At 42.8% G+C, this 22,077-nt stretch overlaps 3 protein-coding genes across 3 annotated transcripts; 2 read left to right on the forward strand and 1 right to left on the reverse strand.

Annotated features, from left to right (window-relative positions):
* Positions 1-4,356: 4,356 nt before the first annotated feature.
* Positions 4,357-7,471, forward strand: timm23a (translocase of inner mitochondrial membrane 23 homolog a (yeast)). Its single transcript, XM_070927031.1, has 7 exons — positions 4,357-4,736; positions 4,925-4,983; positions 5,069-5,162; positions 5,698-5,782; positions 5,886-5,944; positions 6,210-6,320; positions 6,651-7,471. The coding sequence occupies exons 1-7, from the start codon at positions 4,634-4,636 to the stop codon at positions 6,767-6,769; spliced, it is 630 nt and encodes a 209-aa protein (XP_070783132.1). The 5' UTR covers positions 4,357-4,633; the 3' UTR covers positions 6,770-7,471.
* A 360-nt stretch (positions 7,472-7,831) lies between these two features.
* On the reverse strand, positions 7,832-10,519 carry LOC139303669 (elastase-1). The gene is made up of 6 exons (XM_070927508.1): positions 10,384-10,519; positions 10,159-10,268; positions 9,585-9,679; positions 9,198-9,478; positions 8,107-8,270; positions 7,832-8,011 (listed from the first exon to the last, which is right to left on the reverse strand). The coding sequence occupies exons 1-6, from the start codon at positions 10,517-10,519 to the stop codon at positions 7,832-7,834; spliced, it is 966 nt and encodes a 321-aa protein (XP_070783609.1).
* Positions 10,520-18,411: 7,892 nt separating this feature from the next.
* Positions 18,412-21,407, forward strand: syt15 (synaptotagmin XV). The gene is made up of 7 exons (XM_070927509.1): positions 18,412-18,596; positions 18,777-18,925; positions 19,591-19,883; positions 20,005-20,172; positions 20,250-20,358; positions 20,447-20,629; positions 21,268-21,407. The coding sequence occupies exons 1-7, from the start codon at positions 18,472-18,474 to the stop codon at positions 21,405-21,407; spliced, it is 1,167 nt and encodes a 388-aa protein (XP_070783610.1). The 5' UTR covers positions 18,412-18,471.
* Positions 21,408-22,077: the final 670 nt, after the last annotated feature.

Raw genomic sequence — 22,077 nt, forward strand, 5'->3', positions numbered from 1 at the left:
AACGTAACTACCCTTCATGTGTCATTAGTAATCTCAATGTCCTGATATACTGGAGCCTCTGATGTTCTCTGTATTAACTTGAGATCAGCATTGCTTGCCTTCTGTGCCTTTTGTATACTATGAGTGTGACAATTAACAGTGTAGTACAACATTAATCTACTCTTCAGTGCCAAGTGTAGGTTACTAACTGTTACCACTTCTGTGATTATTAACCACTTTAATGGTATCTGTCTCTGCTTTGGATTCCTTTAAAAAAAAAACAACAACAATTACATGTGTGTCTAAAAAAGTGAAAAAACAAAAATATGTGTTTGAACAGTGAACTTTTAACTTTTAAAGTATTCTGAGCAGGAATAACTCTTTGTACACCATTAAACTCTTAGTTGTAAAACTAACAAACTTTGTTGCTTTTTCTCTGTAGCACTTAATTATGCAAATCAGCTTCCTTTCTGCATACTAATCACCAAACACTCTTAGATACCGAGGGGACGGGGGGAGAAAATGAAACCCAGCAGATACTTAAGACAAAATGCAGGGAAAAGGCTACAACATGTTTTTTTCCCACTTCTCCTTTTCTGTGTTGTTTCTCTTCTTCTCTTTAAGTGGACATTACACACATCGATGTGTGTAATAAGAGAGGACAAAACACACCCAGCTCACCATGGTTTCTGAAAGGCATGCACATGTATAACAGGGGAAAAAAAGGGGGGGGGGGGGTGTTCAGGTTTGGAGGACTAGATGGCTGGGGAATTAAAGGGAAATTGATTGTGCAAGCTCGCCCTCAAACATCTGCAGAATAAATATTACACACGATCCCTGAAGTCTCCGAAAAACCAATCATCTACACGTGTCATGGTAGCTGCATTTGTTTTAATTAGGCTCTTTACTTTCTCTCTCTCTCTCTTTAAAAGTGAATATTTGGAAACAAAATCTGTGGGTAATTTGAGCGTTTGACACTTGAATTAAAAGTGAAACGTCCCTTTTAAAGGTTTGACACATAAAAAAGAAAAAGAGGAAAATCACATGGGGTTTTCCGTGGTGAATGCAGCAGAGGGTGGCTCATTCGTCCTCTCCCTGCCCTTCCTGCTTTCATTGTGGAGTTGGGGGGTGATATTGAACTTCAGGCTTGGAGTTGAGCCTGCACTGCAGCCGCAACCCCCTGATCACAGAGAGAGAGAGAGAGAGAGAGAGAGAGAGAGAGAGAGAGACAGGACATGATGTGACCGCTGCAGACAATCCTCTGGACAGGAAGAAGCACTGAGTGGAGAAAGCAAGAGAGAGAAAATAAAAGAGAGACTATGTGTGTGTGTGTGTGTGTGTGTGTGTGTGTGTGTGTGTGTAGATGGGTGGTGGTGCATGGGTGTGTACTTTGTCTCTGTTTTCAGTCAAGTTTCGTGCTGTTTGTTTTTTATTTTTTTTTTCTTGTTCTTCTCGTCTGGTATGAAACACTCTTCAAGCATCTGGTAATGTATTCTGCAGTCAGCCTTTCACCATTGCCAAAACACTGGGGCCCACAGCTCCCAGCGCTTACAATCAAAGCATGGTTGTGTGTGTGTGTGTGTGTGTGTGAGTGTGAGTGTGTGGATGGATGGGTGTGTGTGTGGGGGGGGAGAAAAGAGAGAGGGGAAAAGACAGGTTGATTTACATTACTATGTATGCACGACATTCTCCACATAATGAACAGCTCCAGATTTCCTCTGCTTGGTAAATATTTGATGACCGAGCAGCGGAGTGATTTTAGCTGAATAACAGTGGAGTCCTATAAGCTGCAGGGGAACGGCTCAAAAGTTGTATTTCAAACCCCTCTCTCCCTTGTCCTCTTCCCATGTAAATAAGGCCAACTCCCCCTAACTCCACACACCCCTCTGAGGCAGTTTAAAGACCCAACACTGTCTCCTTGTCTCCTTGACAACCAGCATACACTGGGGTCCTGTCGTGGCCTCTCTGTCTTTTGTGTTTGGGAGCTCAGAGAGACAGAAAGAAAGAGAGAGAGAGAGAGAAAGACAGAGAGAGAGAGAGAGAGAGAGAGAGAGAGAGAGGAAATGAAGGAGAAGATGAAAACAAGAGTGGGCCCAAAAAAACAGATAACCAAGATGACATCACAGCTATTTTATCCCACAACTGAAAATTTGGTTTGTAGCCCAATGATGATGATGATGATGATGATGATTAGCCAGAGGCACAAAATGGGTGGCAGCTCAGTCTGAGAGAGAGAGAGAGAGAGAGAGAGAGAGGGAGAGAGAGGCCCAGGGCTGAATGGGGCATTGTGGGAAAGACAGTGGGCACACTGGGCAGTAACACAGAGAACACTAACTCACAGATCATGCCAGAGAGTCTGAAAACACCCACACTGGGCGACAATGGCAAACTTCATCGCTCCACTTGGCCCCTTCTGAATACACACATACAATGGCAGAATCCAAATAAGATGCTCTGTTATTCGTGAAATTCAACACACTAAATTCCTTCAGTGCCTCTGTCCCTTTGACCGGCAGCAGATGGCCGTGGCTGCGCCGCATAAATGTGCACGTACGTGTGCGTGTGTGTGGTCTCTCTGTTGCATCATGGGTAAAGTACCCAGAAAGGTTGAAAGGTGGGAAATCATGCACTTAGAGGTCTGACAGGTGTCATATTGAAGTTATTTAACCTCTCTACTGTAATACAAACAGCATCATGCAGACTTGTATCTGTCTTGACTGAGAGCAAATTTAACTAAATCAGTCAATTAAATTAGGCCTAATTTGAATGAGGACTGGAGAGTACCAGACCCAACAGGTTTGACCCCTCTGGTCTGTTTTTACTGTCAGCTCTCTGCTGCCTCCCCGTGTTGCATGTGAGGAACTCCACCGTTTGTTCTGACAAGATTTACAATAAACTGCAACAGGTGAGCAGCAAAGAACATATGTGACAACAGTCGAGATGAAATCATTAGTCATCAACAGAAAATCTGCTTGTATAAGTTTCTGTGTTTCTTTGTTTTAAAGTATTTTAGGTTTTATTTATTGCAGGTAGAAGAGAGATAACAGAAAACAAGTGAGAGAGATGTAACAAAGGTCCTCAGTCGGATCCAAACTGGTGAATTTTCAGTTTATTATCTTAACCCCTAAGCCACAGGGGTGCCCCTTACTCAGTTGTGTTTGTGAATTGAATATCTTTCAATTTTGGACTGTTGTTTGGGGGGGGGGGGAAAGCAATTTCAAGATGTCCCCTTGGGTTCTGAGAAACTGTGATGGGCATTTTTCACAATATTTAGCATTTTATAGATAATGAATTGATAATGAATATAATGATAAGTTGCTGCACTAGACAATAGAAATTAATACATGATGTACATGTATATCCATCCAGTTTAAAATTCAGTTTCAATGAACGCTGAACATATTGTTTCTTGTTGTCATTCCCAGAAATACTGTAAGTAATAATATCTGTAAGACTTTAATCTGTAAGAACTTTGAATGTAAACTGAAGACCACGTTATATTTTTATTTCATGTATTTATCCAAGGTCTTTGACTTTGATATTCATATACTACGTTTATGTTCCTCTACTTAACCATGGCATATACACATCCTCGGTCTATGTCTATAAATTAATTGTTCAATAAAGATTTTTTAAATTAAGGTAGGGTATTTAACAGAAAGGGAAAATAAAATACCATGGACATTCATTTAGATAAGGCAAAAAAATGAAAGTAAATAGCAGAAGAATCTACAAGGTCTAAAAACAGTAAAAATTTAATTACACAGCCCATCAACGATGTATGCAGTGGTATAACTAGGTACATTTAGTACTGTATTTAAGTGGAACTTTGAGGTACATTACTTGAGTGTTTACATTTAATATGTTAATTCCAGCACATTTTAGAGACAAATATTGTACTTTTTCCTCCATTTGGCATCTTGTTTTACTAATTACTTTACACATTAAGACTATGATGTACTCTGAAGGGGACCATTCTCCGCTGTTTATATGTAAAATGTTTCACCAATATGATGAAATTACTGATGTAAAAAACTAAAGTAACTACTAAAAAAGTACTAAAAACTAAGTACTCAAGTATTTGCCTGCAGCCAGTTCTGTAACGTGCGTCACGCCGTTTACCCTTAAGGTTAAGTAAACAGATCCCAGATCTGTAGAGGTGTCGTAAAGTCGTGGGGCTGGCTAACGTTATCGAGACGGTTTTGTCGCTTACTTATCACGTTTAAATGAGTTATTGTCTAGAAACCATGAGATGAAGTTGATGTTTACGACAGTATTGTCTATTTTTTTCCACCTTTCATGGTCGGGTTTGTTGACGTAACGACAGCTCAGCGTCGTCAGTCGCTTTACGGCAGAGCGTGCTGGTGGAGGTCAGGGGCATGACAAGAGCTGGAGGCCAGTAAACTGTAACGAAAACACGGTTCATCACTTGGAAAATTCACGTCGGATTCAACACACACATTAACAGGACCACATATATTGGAGGCAGTGAATCCAGCAGCTCGTCGTCGATCAATTTGTCTTGGATTTTGAGTGTTGCGATATAGCTAGCGCTTGCTAACGTTAGTCAGGTCGGCTCGGCTAGCAGTTCCAGCAGCTCTCCCTCCCCCTGGCTCCAGTTTTCGCCAGGTGACCCCTCGGATCTTTTACAACCATGGACAGCTCACAGGGATCGGGAGGAGCCAAGGCAGGTCTCGGGGGTCTCTTTGGAGGTGGTGCACCTGAATACTCCAACACAGAGCTCGCTGGTGTTCCCTGTAAGTGTGATGTAATTTTACCGTAAAGCTAGCTAACTGCTGTCACACTGCTTTAGTTTGCTTAAAAGCCACCAGTAACAGCTGTACTGTCACCTAGCTTCGTGGCCTGGTAAATACAACTTTCTCGATTCATCTATGTTGAATTATGTAAAAACGTTGGCTAATATTTCTGTTTAATGTCATTTCAGTGACTGGAATGAGTCCTCTGTCCCCTTACCTCAATGTCGACCCACGTTACCTGGTCCAGGTAAGCTAATGTTGCAACTAAAGTGGAATTTTAGCTGTTGTCTGTGTGGTAAATGTCTCTAACAGCTGTTGATGTTGTATTTTAGGACACAGATGAGTTCATCTTACCCACAGGCGCCAATAAAACAAGAGGGCGGTTTGAACTGGCTTTCTTTACCATTGGGGGATCCTGCATGACTGGTAAGACACAACAAACACCTGTAACATCAGAGGGTCACACAACGTCCCTAAATTGTACTTTAAAATATTGTTTATTCTGTTCAATAGGACTGACAGAGGTATTATATATGTAAGAAGTACAGAATGACCAAACGTATGTGGACACCCCATTCACTCAGTTTTCTGTACTTTGGGTCTGTGGCTGTTTTTCATGTTTGGAGCTAGATCCTTTGTTTAAATTAGAGGAAATCTTAATGCTGCAGCATACAATGATTTTCTGGCAACAGTTTTGGGAGGATCCTTTCCTCCAATGCCCTTGTGCACAAATCCAGGTTCTTAAAGACCTGGTTTTCTTTGAGTTTGGTGTGAAAGAATGCGACTTGCCTGACCTTGACGTCCAAAAGTTCATGGTTTTGGAATGACATGTTCAACAATCACGTTTGGGTGTCCACAGACTTTTTGGCATTAAGTTCAGTTTCAATTTTCATTTTATTTACTGAATGTGAGATAACCTAATGCCTTACTCAGCCTTTCTGCCTCTTTGTTTTGACCATAGGAGCAGCCTTTGGAGCTGTAAATGGCCTCAGGATGGGCCTGAAGGAGACTAGTGACATGGCATGGTCCAAACCTCGTAATGTACAGTGAGTATGGAGACAGAGTTCAGTTTACCAGTGGTATTACTCCTAATATTACACCTGGATCTGGATTTGACCTGTGCTCTAAATGTTTGCTTTCTCTCCCAAGGATTCTCAACATGGTGACCAGACAGGGTGCTTCGTGGGCCAACTCTCTGGGCTCTGTTGGTAAGACAATTACAGTGTAACTCATAAAATAATGTAGATTCATAATGGTATCAGGCATGTTAAGCAATCTCATGGTTAAAAAACAAATTGCAACTTGTAAGAAAGTATTATTTAAACTTAAACATATAATATGTGCTTTTATGGATTTTGTGTGGCTGTTGGGTATGTTAACTTTTAAGTTTCCTTCTTTTGAATGGCTGTGACTTGACAGATGTGTTTTTGCTGCCTCTTATGAAACTACATGCATTTTTCTTTGCCATTGCAGCCTTGTTATATAGTGCTTTTGGCGTGGCGATAGAGAAGGCCAGAGGAGCAGAAGATGACATCAACACAGTGGCTGCTGGCACGCTAACTGGGATGCTCTTTAAATCAGGCAGTAAGTAGACTTCAACCTAAGACAATTTCCATGTGTGTTATTGAGATCTTGTCTAATTATTTGAGCTCTAGTAAGCATCTGATTCAATGTAAAGACTGTATTATTACACAATGATATCAAGATTATTTTGTACTAATTATTATGCTCTGTAGGCATGTTGTGACATATAAAGGGCAGTGTGTTGGGTCCTAACCCTCTGGTACTTTTGGTGAATTAAAATAACAAGAATTATTTCCTGAAGCTACTGTTTGACAGATGGTTGTGATGCATATTTATTTTATGTTCATACACAGCTTTGTTGCTCATTCTGTTCCTACTGTGTGTTTGCAGGTGGCCTAAAGGGTGTAGCCCGAGGAGGTCTGGCTGGTTTAGCCTTGTCTGGTGCCTATGCTCTCTACAACAACTGGGACCACATCACCGGCTCATCATCATCCTCCAGGCTGTACTGAGCTCTCCCACACACATCTGCTTCCACATTAGGGCCAAATATCTCTCCAGGACACAGCCTTTAACCACAGCGCTAAGAGGAATTAGACTCTGGTCAAATGCAGTGTGCTTCTCATGGAAGTGTGACCCCCCCCCTCCCCCTTTCCTCCATAGCCACTGTCCTTTCCTGGAGCATTCTGGGAATTAAAAGATGCATTTGAAGAAGATGTGAAAATGCGGACTAAATTCCTCTGGAAATACAGATGTAGACCATCCTGTAACACCCCCTTCTTCATCTGTCTTTATCATCTGAGGTATTCCAGTCTCTGATCTGATCAGTAATGAGAAGATGCTGTATAGAGGTGTGTCATTTGTTATATCATTGTTATATATACAAGACTTTTTGGTCTTCTTTGATGCTAGTTTTCAAATCAATGAACCCATAACATTTGGGTTAAATGAGCCAATGTGTAAGGTGACATCTGGTGTGTGTGGTTCACCAGATGAACGGCAGTGGATTCATGTTCTGATTTTGGACTGACAGACTCTTCTGTCGTTGAAGAGCAAAGAGATTTTCAGCTACAATCTACAAACAGAGCTAAGCCTTACGGTCAGTTCTACTCTTGTATTTATTGAAGCGTGTCTGCAGTGCTTTCTGTTTTACTGTGCAAGAAGAAATCACTGCAAAGCTGAACTGGAAGTGCTCTTCATGTGTCTCCATAAACCCGCTGTATTAAAAACTATAATTAAAAAATTTAAAAAGTTGAAGAAGATTTTGCTTTTAGCCAATTTTATTGCTCAAATGTAGACTGGATGTAAAAGGGCATGAGTAGTGCACACTAGTGTACCAGGGTGGTGCATAGTGTGGACTGTCAAATGTGGTGTATTAGAAAACAAATATTGCACGCTCAGAACATATATTTACATCTTGAAGTGGTTCAAAGTTCCATAAATGGTAAACGTGTCGGTGGAACATGAATTAACTGTGGCGATGTAGAAAAAACAGTTTGTAGTCGTCTGAAGACGTCAAACATGAAACAGGGCAGAGCTTATGTTTGCTGTCAGCGCTGAGTCAGGTGGTCCGCTTAGTGCAGGAAGAAGTCCCTGATGCGTGTTGCCTCGATCCAGGGGATGTAGGCGGCGGTGCGGGTGAAAACGCTGGGTTTGTTCTCCACGGTGCAGCCAATCGGGCCAAAGCTCACCACGCCGTGCACCTCCCAGCGGTCCTGTCCCAGCTGGCACAGCAGAGGACCGCCAGAGTCGCCCTGGGAGGAAAGGAAGCAGAGAGATAAGTTGGACAAGATATTTTAAACTCATTCTCACTTCTACCTCCAACGTCGTCTGTAAATCTCAGTCCTACCTGGCATGCAGCAGGTGGGTCCTCTTTGTCCCTGAACCCGGCACAGATCATGGAGTCTCGGACACGATCACCCCAGAATTTCTTCTGCCGGCAGGTCTTGAAGTCAATGATGGGCAGACGGGCTTGATTCAGGGCTTCTGCCAGAGACACATTCTCCTTCCCACCTGAAACGTGTTTAAGAGCAACATTTAAGCAATTTAAATCAAACCTTGGTTTCTGGTAATGTTGGTCCATCTCTTCGGTCCAGACAGAAAAATGTCCACAACAATTTTGTGACATTTTGTACAGACGTGCATGTTCCCCAGAGGATGAATCCTACCGACTTTGATGATCCCCTGATTTTTCCTCTAGCGCCACCAGCAGGTTGACATTTGTAATTTTGAGTGAAATGACAACTACTGGATGGATTGCCATGAAATTTGGTACAGCGCCAATTTGGTACTTTGTCCCCTCAGTACGAATTGTAATTACTTCCCCTGACTATTCATCTAGTGCTACCATCAGGTCAAATTTTCCTTTTGGTTATGACCAAATACCTGCAAACTAATGACATTCCCATCAGCCTCAGCTGTACTTTGTGTATAGTAATAATTAGCAAATGTTAGCATGCTTACATGCTAAACTAAGTTGGGAAATATGGTAAACATCAAATTTGAATTTTTCATCTTGGATTTTAGTGTCTGAATTTCACCGGGAGCAACCTTAGTTTTTGACTCCGACTTTTGTGAATACTTAAAATCAAGTTTCTGAAACTGACTTTAAGTAGAGGGGAACTGAAGCCTCATAAATTCAGACAGGTGGTTTTCAAAGTCAAATATTTGGGTGGTATTTATACCTAGTAAGTAAATATTTAAGTTTCAAAATAAAGTATTCAGTCAAGGTGACATTTAGCAATTTAGTTGCTTATAAGATTCAAATTATTATGGCCTTTCTTGGCTTCCATAATGTCAGCATTTAGCTCAACGCACAGTCTCACAGAGCTGCTACCATGGCGGTAGACTCAGTCTTGTTTGCCAATAGTTGATCAGTGGACTTCTTCAGACTACTTCTTCCACAGCTTTCTCTTTTATACCCCTCCTTGCTCCACTCACCCCGGGTGTCTCCCCAGCCTGTCACCCAACAGTAGTGTCCCGGGTTGAGGCTGGTCTGCTTGCGCGGCAGGCAGGCGTAGCGGATGAAGTTTGAAGGGATGATGTCTGTGGCAGCCTTCACCAGGGCGATGTCGTAGTCCAGCTCGCTGTGAGCCGGGTAACGGAAGTTCTCGTGCCGGTAGATTCTCTTGACGGGGAAAACCCTCTCTGCCTTCTCTGAGCGCTTCAGCTGGTGCTTCCCCAGGACGATCCTCCAGCTCCCAGCATCCTCAGCTTTTCCCCTGAGAGACCATGAAAACAGTGAAAGCAGGCCTTTGTGGTGTTTTCTTTTCTACACCTAAATGTGGTACTTTGTGCTTTTTCTATGTTAATGGATGGGTCTCTTACTTTTGGAAGCAGTGAGCAGCAGTAAGGACCCAGTTCTTGTGGATAAGAGTTCCTCCACACACATGAATGTAATGTTTACTTCCCCTGGGACGAACCTATGAGAGACAACCAGACAGCCTCCTCAGTGATGTGAGATTACAGCTCAGAGATGGACATTTTAATTTTCCTTATGTCTCTCACATAAACATGCTGGTTCCTACTTCTAGAATGTGAGAATTAGCTGATTTTATCTATTTCACATCCATTTAATTTGAATATCTCTTAGATATTTGGTCAACTACAGACAAAACAAGTATTTTGAAGATATCACCTTGTACATTTCCACAATATTAATTTTATACACTTAAACGAAAACATAGTCAATACATAAACTGATAATGAAAAGAATCATTAGTTGCAGCCCTAGAAGAGATAATAATTTGGTCCAGCAAATGTGCAAATATGCCTCTTGTACAGATAAGTGTACTAGAGTTTCTTATATAACATTTTCATGCAGTCAATTATTTGGTGTCCTTGATTTAAGACCTCTCACTCCATAAAATACTGAACCACGTCAATACAAAGACAGATTTACCTGCAGAGAGACCTGCCAGGGCCAGGAGTGAGGTCTGGCTTCGTTCCCGGACACAATCCGCTCAGCCATGTTGGGCTTGAAGTGAGCCATGCCACAATCCTTAGGCCAGTCTAGGATGAGAGAAACAACACAAAAAAAAGTAGATGAAGTCCCAATAAATCAAAGTATGTGTTAACAGCAGCCTCCATGTTTGTAGCTAAAGTGTTTGGAGGTGTTTCCCCTCACCCAGGTGGAGGAGCTTGTGCTGTGGCTGTCGTCCGGGGGTGAGTGTGTATGCAGCTGCAGGCAGAGATGCCTTGCTCAACAGCAGCGGCAGCAGCAGAGACAGAAGGAGCAGCAGAGGAGGTCCTGGTACAGCCATCGTTTTTCACAGAATCACCGGCCGGCACACATCCCACGCTATTTATACCAGGCAGCAAGCACACGCAGATGTACATACACAGGTACACATACAGTACACACACACACACAACAGCACACCTCCAGGGACAATGAGCTGTGCCACAACAAAGGCTGAGCGCTGGATTGTTCTCCTGCAGCTGTGAGTTTCCACTGCCGCTGAGAAAAAGAGGATTTCGGGGAGTCCCATCAGCACTTTCACATACATATAGTATGCTCACGGTACACCAACATGCACACAGGACAAAGGTAGTGTACACAAACAAACATCACGTCACATGACTTATAACTGTGACATAGTGACCTGAGAGTGAACTTAATCTCTGATATCCCAAATCTCCACTATGGTTCATCCTGTGCAAACATGACTCAGTAGAAAAGACGTTGCTACTGGTGTATCTACCTGCCTGAAGTGTCTTATGAGGATGTTCATACTTCTTTGATCCACACTGAAATATCTCTATTTGATGGATTGGCACAAACCTTCGTATAGACATTTATGGTCCCCAGAGGATGAATTATACCGACTCTGGTGATCCTCTGACTTTTGATCCACTGTCACCATCAGGTGAAAATGTTATTTGTCCAATAATTTGGTGTTTGATCAAATAAATAAGCTTCAGTTGTTTTTAGTGCTAGCAAATATTAGCATGCTAACATACTAAAATAGAATGGTGAACATGATTAACATTACACCTAACATCAACATGTTAGCATTATTACTGTGAGCATGTTAGTATGCTAAAAGCTCTGGTGTGCAGCAGCTAGCTTGGCTGTAGACTCTTAGTTTTTCATCTGTGTGTTCCACTCATTCAGAATATATTTTAGTCACAATCGTTAAAAAAACAGTTTAAGGGCTCCCTATCAAATGTGTTTTTATGTTATGTTTAGCTAATATATCGTTATCACATTTTTCTCTTTTTCTCTCTTTAACTCTTAACTATTGAGATTGGTATCAGCCTCAAAAATACAGTATTGGTCAGGGTATAGTCGGTCCATATAAATAACAAAAATACATATTTTTATCACTTTATAATCTGTTTTGTAACATATTTACAGTTGCTGTAAATGAAATTCAGTTGGCCTCTATTGTATTGCAGTCGAGGCAGAGATTGTAAAGACGGAAGACGGAGGCCTTAAAGCCAGAACAAATGAAACCAAAACTATCAGCGTGGCTAAATACCACACAAGAAAAATATATCTTTATGTAATTTGGGTGCATTGAACCTTTAAGAACAGAAAATGATAATGAAAAGCAACAGAGACCCTCCCGCCTGCTCTACACACATCTGTGAAAATATGACAACAATAACTGCAGTGGAAGCCACTAGTGAGTTGAGCCTTTTTCTGTGGTGAATGAGAGAGAATGTGCGCACTCATCTGAATGGCAGCGCCTGAATGGTCAAACCTCACCACTGTGGTTCACCAAGTTTACATACAACTCAACTTTGTGTATGTTTTCCACACTGAATGAGTTGAGCGAGTGAGCGAAGGAGAGAGAGTTTATTTATTCTAAAACAACATATTTGAGCTGAGTCATCTCCCGTGTAATTATCTGTGCACGCCCGTAAAGGGTCGGAGATCTTGCCTGAGCTTTTTGGCTTATGTCCAGAAGAGTATGTCGTCTCAGTGTGGAAAAGCAAAAAATGCACAAATAGAAGAGAAGTAGAAGTATACAGATCTTTTACTTAGGTAAAAGTCCAGAATTATTGTCAGCTAAATGTACTTAAAGTATCAAAACTAAAATAATTGATTATGCAGAATTGTCATTTTATAATATTATTTTATTGTTTATTCCTTATATACTGCTTTTATAAACAGATTACATGTTTAATTGTTTTTACTCGTGAGCAAAAGTTAAGCAAACTAGTAACTTAAGCTGTCAAATAAATGTTGTGGAAATGTGAAGTAAAATGTACAATATTTCCCTCTGAAATATAGTGAAGCAGACGGTCAAAGCATTATCGGTTTTTAGTTTATCACAGATTTATCTGTATCTGGCCGTTAGGTAACAAGAAGTTTCAGTACAAAAATGCTGACGACACTGAATGTTTTAGGTCGTTTTGAAAAAGTGTCACAATTAATAAATAACCAAATTTCAAGGAACCATATTATCAAAAATGATGGTTTATGTTGTGTGTTTATGTTTAAAAAAAAAACAGCCAATATGTCGTTATCATACTTTCAAATATCAATATGAGGCCTCAAAAATACAATATTGGTTGGGCTCTACTATAAAATTCCATATAAAGATACTCAAGTAAAACTGTACTCATAATAATAACAATTTTTAAACTTAAAACCAAACATTTGTTTTAGAGCAACAGAGATACAAAGACACAATTCTGTTTTATTGAACATCTACATTAAAAAATGCACGACTTCCTGGTAGTTTTCTCAACTAATTTACCGGTGACTTTTATGAAGACCTCACTAGAAATGCATCTAAACAGTGTATGTTTGTTTTCAGGAGTGGGGGGGGGGGGGGGCACAATGAAGTAAGAAAAATAAAAAATGAGCAGCGTCTGCAGGTATTCCTTTCAGCCTTAACAACCTCAACCAACAAGTTAAGGTAGCCTTTATGTTGCCTGAGAGGCAAAACCCAGGGACAGCACATCGCAATGATTGATGGTATCACTTTTATCAACTGCTCTCTTCTCTCATCTACACTACGCTGACTGGACAGTAAGAGGACAATGTTTAGAGAGATTCTGGTAAGAAAATGAACAGAAATAGGATTTTGAAATCACTTGTGGAAACAGTGGATCCTGATGAGTGGAGGGACAAATTGCATCTCAACCTTTTTACCAAATGATGAAAAGAAAATCTAGACAGCAGCAGGATAAAACCACATGACAGTGATAACTGCTTTCGGTGTCTCTCTGAGCTTCATTCAGTTTATTAGTAGAGCTTTCGTGCAAAATGAGAACTTGATCAGCTAAAGTTAATCAATACGCTAATCAAAGCCATTAGATTAGTCTCCAGGATCAGTCCTCTGCCTTCCTGGAGCCTCCACACCACCCAGGCCTCCTCAGTGACCTGATCACACTCTTCTTGCGGCTGTGTCCACTACCGTGCGAAGGTGACTTAGGATGGCTGGTGCCTTCCTCTCCGTACACCTCCTCCTCTTCCTTTGCACTGTCTGCCTCTGCTCTGCTTATTCTACAAGCAGCTTCTACCATCTCCTCCTTTTTGCCTCCTCCTTCCTCCTCCACCTCCTTCCCTCCATCTGCCTCCGACGTCCCCTCGCTCTCACCCTCCACCATACAAGTCGACGTGGTAATCATCACAGGCTGATTGAGGCCTGGGGTCATGGCCTTTACCACGTTCGCCATGAGAGGAGGTTTGGGTGCTTTCTTCTTCTTGGAGGTGCGTCTCGCTGGTTTGGGGCTGTTCTGGAGCTCCAGATGCTTCCGTATGGCTGTGGTCAGCATCTCCGGGTCCACAGAAGCTCCATGAACATCCCACGTCATCCCGTCCTCGTCCCACTGCACCTGCTTCATGCTGCTCCTCCTCCCCAGCTTGTCCCTCACCTCCCCCTGGATCTTCAGACAAGACCTCCTCCTCTCCAGATCGGAGGAGTTAACGTCCCACGTGGGGTCGTCTCCTCGCCTCTCCTCCTCCTCCTCTCCGCTGCTCGCCGGGAACATGCTAGAGGACGGGGACACCAGATTGGAGTTTGACCCCACTGAAGACTTCAGGTTCAGTTTAGATCCAGGAGGTGAGCCCAAGATGGAGTGGGAGTCCATGTTGGAGGTGGAGATGTTCCTCCTGAGGCCCCACAAGGAGCCGATAGGAGAGATTGTCTGCACCGCTGCGTCTACCAGCTCCAGCCGTGAGGTCATTGTACCTTCATCCCTGTGCAGCTTTGTGATGCCCTGTCTGGTGTTCAAGGTGCACCTGCAGCAGTCACCCAATTGCGAGTCACTCAAGGAAGCAACCAGGGGTGATCTCCAACCTCGGCCCGTCAGACAGCTTTGCCCCGGCTGCCATGGCAGCTCAAGATGACAAACTGAGGCTCCTCTTCCTGATTCCTGTTCCTCTGCTGGAGAATTAAGCTTCAAGTAGCTGGACATTTGCACTGGGCTTCTCAGTCCTCCGTCCTCAGATAACTGTGGACTGTGCAGCTCCTCTATCACGTCATCAACAAGGCATCCGGGATCTGATGACACTCCTGCTTCTGCTAAGCTAACGGACGACGGGATCGGGGAAGGGAATGTAAAAGAAAGCAAATTATTCTCCAGGAAGCCCTCATCCTCTGTGCTGGTGAGCTGGTGGAGATTGGGGGAGTTTGACGGCAAGGGTGAGGAGCTTTTAGCCTGCAGGGGTGACAGCAGTGGGGAGGGTGAGGGCGGGGACGCAAGTAAGTCTTTCTGCTGATGTCTGCTCAGTGTTATAAGCGAAGAAGAAGAAGAAGTTAAAAGATCTACAGGTGGTAAAGTTGGAGTCTGCAGGGGGGAGATGAAGTGAGAGGGTGTGGAGGGTTTGGACATGGGAGAGTCCGGCGCAGCAGAGCAGGTGGTGTCCTGGCTTAGACTCGAGGGGCCTGAGGTCCCATCTTTCCATACAATCGTGTCTGGAGTGCTGCTGCGGCTGTGTGTGCTGCCGCTACACCCACTCCAGCGCTGCATGTTGGCGATCCAGCGCTCGCTGAGGGCAGGGGGGCTGTGCACGTCCATGTTTTTGGCTGTGAGTGGCAACTGGTGGCTGCTGGCGTTGATGTGCTGCCACATGTGAGGGTGCAGCTGCTGGAGCGTCATTGCGTTCTGCTCAGAGTGTGTGTTGGTGCTGGAGCTGCGTCTCAGGTCAGTTCTGGTCCAGACCGGGTCCCGCTTGTGCGGCTGCCCCGTCACCATGACCACATCCATGGAACTCTTAGAGAGGGAGAAAATGGGCGAGCAATCATCCTCGTCCTCCAGTCCCACAATCCCAGCTTCACTGGAGAAAGAGACCGACTGACTGCCTGAATAACAGACTGGCTGGTAGCTCTCAGATGCAGGGCGCCTGGGCCTCGCCATGGCAACAGCACCAACCTGTGAAGAAAGACACATCTTTGAGTGTTTGTTCGCTCTTTATCCTTAAACCTTCAACAGCTGATTCAGCACAACATTGACATATCATCAGCTTTTAAGATGATATGGTGAACTTGTTAACAAACGGTTGCTTATTTACGCATCCAGCAGCTATGGAGCAACATTATCATTAATTTAATTTAATCTGGGCCAAACTGATAAACAATGAGCTGAATTATATTATATAAATATAAATTATAGCCACTTCAAAGCAATATTTCGCCCTTTTGGGAAATACGCTTACTGTTGGAAAGAGTTAGATGAGAAGATTGACACCACTCTCGTATTGCTCCATTTAATATGAAGCTACAGCCTGCCGCTGGTTAGCTTAGCTTAGCATAGAGACTGAAAACAGGAGGGAACAGTTAGCCTGATGTCTTCTCATTGCTAGGCAACCAGCTGAGACTCCAGAAAGCCACTGCCCCCGGGCCAAGAAATAGTCCCGCATATACATTTTTACACTTTGGCTTTTGAACAGATTAAACAAACAAAATGTAACATGTTAATTAGTGAGCTTTAGTGGTGCAGGAAGGTGGATTTTGTTACCTTTGGACAGATCCAGGCAGGTTCCCGTAAGGTAAACTAACCAGCGGTTGGCTCAAGCTTCGTATTTACCGTACAGACATAAAAGTGGTATCAATCTTCTCATCTAACTCTCTGCAAGAAAGCAAATAAGCGTATTTCCCAAAATGTCAAACTATTCCTTTAATCTTTTCTTTCTTTCTGACTGTGAAACACACCCTCAACTCAGTCAGTGCACACACACACACACACACAAGCACACACAAGCACACACAAACCACACATTCACAGGCACTCCCAGATTAGCCTAATGGGATTACATGATCCAGATTATTCAATTGTTGAGACAGTGTAGATTAATCAAGACAAGAGAGCATTTGGCCTTCAGGAGACAAAGAAGCACAAGAGACAAAGAAAGGGAGATACAGCGAGAATGAATGGTAGAGCTTATAAGAAATTACAATTAACCTGTTTTCTTATTTTCCAGCAGAGTTAGTGCGCATGTTGTGCCTAATTTTATTCTTTTGTTTATTTATAATTTTTTAAAGCAGATTATGCCAGTTCTTCAGTACCTTACTTATTGAAAATCAATGCCTGATTTAGAAACACAAGAACATGAATAAATCCATATTTATGTTAAAACTAACTACCAAACTGTCAAATCCGCCAGTGTCCCAAACTGACCTAGTAGCGCTTCGACACAGGTGACATCAGACCTACAGATATCCAGACTACCTTACAGTTTGTACTGGATGAATAAACACCCAGTTAACACACATAAATGATCATCCGTGTGCACAAAAATACAGTGCGATGTCAGATAAAAGAGAAAAATAACCTCTTACCTTTAAATTCACACCTTGTGTCCTGTTTTGCCCTCTGCCCTGCCACAGAGCAGGTAGTGCTAAATGGCGTCTCTCCTTCCTCCCCTCATTCCTTCCAGCCTTCCTACCTCGCTTCTTAAATCACCTTTCTTGTTTCCAGCCACCCTCACAGCCTCGAACACTGTTTGAGACCTCTGTTGTGTCTTCAGCTTTATCTTCTCTTCTGTATCTAACTGGACCTCAGTGTGAATATGAGGATTTCTGTTTGTGAATGTGTGTTGTGTGCATGTGTGTAAGAGAGGAGGCCATTACTCTACCTTTAGCTCTTAGGATTAGCTGTCATCTCATTAGCTGCCGTCCAATCTCTGAACAGCGTGTGCATGTGTGCGTATCAGTGAAACAACGGTGCGGGGATGAGTGGCTAATGAGCATTTGATTCTGAGTTAAGACCAGATCAGTTGTCAGGGAAGTCATATTACATGCATGTTATTGTTTGTGAGGCGGGTCGGATGGAACTATTTAAAGCAGTGGATGAATATAAAACAAGACTAAAAGTCTACAGCCATGCTAACGGCTCTGTGCGGCTGTACTTAGCTAACATCAGCATACTCGCAATGACAATTACCATGTTCACTGTCTTAGTTTAGCATGTTAGCATGCTAACATTTGATATTTAGCACTAAACTCAAAGTACAGCTGAGGCTGATGGGAACGGTCATAAAACAACATATTGGACATATACTGTATATATATATATATATTTGTAATAAATAATAAATGGACAGTTTGACCTGATGATGGTTCTAGATGAAAAGTCAGGGGATCACCAAAGTCATTAAGATTCATCCTCTGGGTATCAGATTTCATGGCAATCCTTCAAAGAGTTCTTCAGATATTTCAGTTTGGACCAAAGTGGTGGACCAACAAACCATTCCTAGAGCCGAGCCACGAACTAAGAGATAAACACTTACAGGACTTTATCAGCAACTTTTAGCTCCTTAACAAGACAATCAACAATCTAAAACACAACAGTATGGTTTGCAAATGCTTAGCTGTAATGTAAAGTACATGTAATTTGTGAATGGGCTAAAACATCCTAAATTAGTGGTGTGATCCTTTAAAAGGGGTATGAGTGTAGCCACCAACCAAAAAGCCAGATAACAGCACGAAATGGTGAGAATCAGCCAGCTGTGTTGTACTCAGTGCACACTTCACACACCACTGTTAAACTGGTCGACTACAAGAGTCTCTCACGTCAATAACTAATGCTTAGAAGTAGCTTCAGCTGGAGAAAGTCAGCCTGTCTGAGCTGACGAGAAGAAAAGACGAAGACAGTTGAATTAAGCATGGCAGGTGAGTGGAAACTGCATTATAACCAATGCCTGCAATACACTTTTGGTCTTATTTTCCTTGTTAATGTGTTTGTTTGGTCAGACCAGGTGTTACTGTTGGCTGTTGGTCTGTCTGTGGGTCTCCTGTTGCTGCTGCTGGGTCTGATGGTGTACTGTCTGTGGAGGAAGAAGAAGGATCAGAGTCAATACGAGGAGCTGCTCTCTACAGTGCCTTCGGTACCAGCATGCTCTGCTCCGGTGATCCAGGTCTCTCAGGGCTCCTGGGCCACGTGAGTACCATGAAAAAACACTTTCACATACGACACGCACATAGTCCTACATAGAGTCAGGGTTTATGGGGCCTGCAGTCTTGATTTTAAGAGTTGTAGCACAATAAGTTGATATTTAAAATGCTGCAGAATTAAAGGCACAATTAATGATTGAAAAACATTTATCTCTGTGTGTGAAAGGCCCAGTGAGATCCCTTTCACCCTGCCTCCTCGCTTCATGACACAAAACCACGGTGATCTGAAAAATGAGGAGGAGATGAAGATGGAGGACCTGAAGATGGAGGCCCAGAGGGACATACTGGCTCATCGTGGGTCACTCTCAGTAAGCAGTAGGTCATTATTGCCTTTATTTGACAGCATGTCAATCTGGTTAGAGTCCCTCTGAACTTTTAAAGTCAAATTCATAAGACTTATTGTTGTTATTGTTGCCTTAGCCTCTTAGCACAATATCATGCATTTTTAATTTAGGATAAAATCTGCTAGCAACAGTCATCATTTCAGCTGGGTTAGAAATAGGAAGTCTGCTTTTGTCTCCTTTGTTTTACATTATTGACATCCATTGTGTCAAAAATGACTATACATCTCAAGTCATAAATCTACATTTTTATTGTAAACTGCATAAGTATCGTGGAGTTGTTCCAGTTCATTCCCATGGTGACCTTGAACGTACCAAATTTCATGGAAAACCTTGTCAACATATTTCACTCTGAACCACAAATGTCACCGTCATGGTGGCGCTAGAGGAAAAGTCAGAAGATCACCAAAGTCAGTGGGATTCATCCTCTGGGGACCATGAATATCTGTGGAAGAATTCATGGCAATACATGAAATAGTTGTCAAGATATTTCAGTCTGGACCAAAGACCGTCAGATAGATATATATCGCTGATAGATATATGTATTAAGTTCAAGTAGTTAAAATTTGGATCTAGAATCAAAGATAAATCCCACAAACTTCCTAAAATATCCTTACACCTTCAATCTGTTTCCATCAGGATTGTACCCGGTGGGGACGGTGCTGGCTGGTCTCTACTCTGTTCCTCCTCTGAACGAGGTGGTGGCCCCTCCACCCGGCATGGCCACCCGCCTCTGCTTCTCTGTGGAGTACAGACACAGCAGCGAGCAGCTCATGATCTCCCTGCTCCGCCTTGGCAATCTCCCTCCCCGTTTCCACGGCAACGTCACACTGGTGGAGCTCCGGCTCCTCCCTGACGACCGGCGGCCCCGCCAGGCCAAGGCCAGGGGCACGGGGCCCGACCCAGAGTTCAACGACTGCTTCGTTTTCCAGGCGAGGACGCAGATGTTTACAGGAGTTTTTTAATCTGCTGAGACACACAGCAGCTGGGGAATCAGATGTAACCATAGAAACAAAAGAGGTCTCACACACTTCCTGTTTGTTTCCACCACAGGTGTCAGGACGGTGTGTGCCTCAGAGCACCCTGAGCGTGTGTGTGCTGAGTGTGGAGCAAGACGGCAAACGCCACGCGGTGGGCAGGGTGCTGTTTCCTCTGGAGGGGGAGCTCGGTCAGGCCGGCAGGGTGCTCTGGAGGGACCTGGAGACGGAGGACGACACACAGGTACACGCAGAGACAACACGCATTAAATGCATTAAATGAACGCTCACACTCATTCTGTCACCTCTGACCTCTCTCAGTGTTCAGAGCTGGGGGATGTGCAGATATCTCTCAGCTACAGTCCGAGTCTGCAGCGCCTCTCTGTGGTGGTTCTGAGGGCTCGAGGCCTCCAGCTGCTCACAGACGCAGGTATGTGAGGTCTCTCGGGTTCATGGAGAAATCTTGTGGATGTGTGGAAGTCTGAGTGTTGGTAATACAGCCTCTGTGCGTTTCCCAGGTGTGTGTGTCCAGGTGAGCTTACAGATACACACTCAGGTGGTGAAGATCAAGCGCAGCTGTGTGTTGAAAGGTGACAACGACCCCTATTTCAACCACAGGATGACCTTTAAACTCCGCTCGCAGCACCTGGACGAGGCCTGTCTGAGATTCGAGCTGCAGCATCCAAACAACGTCCGCTCAGGTGAAAAGGTCAACTTAATGTGCATGATAAATTATTTCTGTTTTAATTCCAGTGTGCTGTATTATTCCCATGCAAATACAACAAATCTTATTTTGACTTAATTGTTGGCTCGGATAATCCTTCTTTCCTTAGAGTAATAATAATATTTCTAATCTAATGACTGCGTGGAGCTCCTTCAAAGACCTAAATCTTTTGTAATTTTAGGACAGACCACATCAGATCCTTGTGGGACTCATAATTTATGTTTTATAAAAGGCAGGTGAGAAGGTCAACCACTTAATCCCACATTATATATGTTAAAATCACAAAGACATTGCGAGCATCAACTGTAAAGTCATTTATACATAATAATTTATACTGTACTTATTCAAAGTGAATTTATAACGTTACTCAAGGTTTAACCAAAGATGCTAAAATCGAGAGTGGAGTGTTCACAAATTTTAATACTTTAATTCTGTTTAATTCATTTATAAATTACAAACAATTGTAAACTCAGAAATGCCTGATGAGAGAGTCAAAGAAACAGTGTTTGTCCTTATTCCTGAAGATCTGGAGTTGTAAAGATTTCTCACATGAACGTCAGTATTGGTTTTTCAGCTCCGGAGATAAGACCAGCTGTGTCTTTATTTTTCTCCCAGAGCCTCCGGCCCTGCTGGGAGTGCTGGTCTTGGGTCCCTTCATGTACGCCAGGGGCCTGCAGCTGCAGCACTGGATGGACATGGTCAACACACCACAGGAACCGGTCAAGCTGTGGCACGGACTGGGCAGGGCCACTTAACTCCTCGAACCATATAATGTATTTATATAGTCTGAAATAATAAAACCATCATTTGCAAAAGCCAGTACAAGTTGAATAAAGGAACTGAATCAAGAATTTGGGGAACAACAGTTAAAATCACTTCTGACCTCCCTCAAGAATTCTGGACTCTTATAACAAACATGAAACCAAAACCTTGTCCTAAGGGGACAGAAACATCAGATCCACATCTACAATCGGCAGTCCTCAGACACTACTTTACTTTTTTAGTTTTTTCGTGTGTTCTAAAATTCATTCAACATTTCTGACATAATTTCTATAGTCATTGCCTCTAATCTAGAATCAGATCCTTAACTGAACCTCTCTATGGCTCAGAGTCCCATTCTGTCTTCTTATACTTCCACATGGGAAGAAAACTACTGTCTCAACCATTAATGTGGCTGGACGTCTTAATTAATACCCTTCATCTAGAGAAGACTTGATTTGTTTTTTAAAAACAGGCTCTCTCACTTCAATAGAATTTTGCAACTGCTAATTAAGTACCTTGCAGCTTGATATTAGAAGAGAATTTACGTGTTACACCTTCGTAATATTTTACAGTATCACTTACTGGTTGAGAGTCAATGGATACCTTTATAACACATCCTATGGGTTTATAATTGTTTAAACTGAGCAACAGCTAAATCAATAT

The sequence above is a fragment of the Enoplosus armatus genome, chromosome 20 (genome assembly GCF_043641665.1).
Source record: "Enoplosus armatus isolate fEnoArm2 chromosome 20, fEnoArm2.hap1, whole genome shotgun sequence".
In the NCBI taxonomy this organism is placed as follows: Eukaryota; Metazoa; Chordata; class Actinopteri; order Centrarchiformes; family Enoplosidae; genus Enoplosus; species Enoplosus armatus.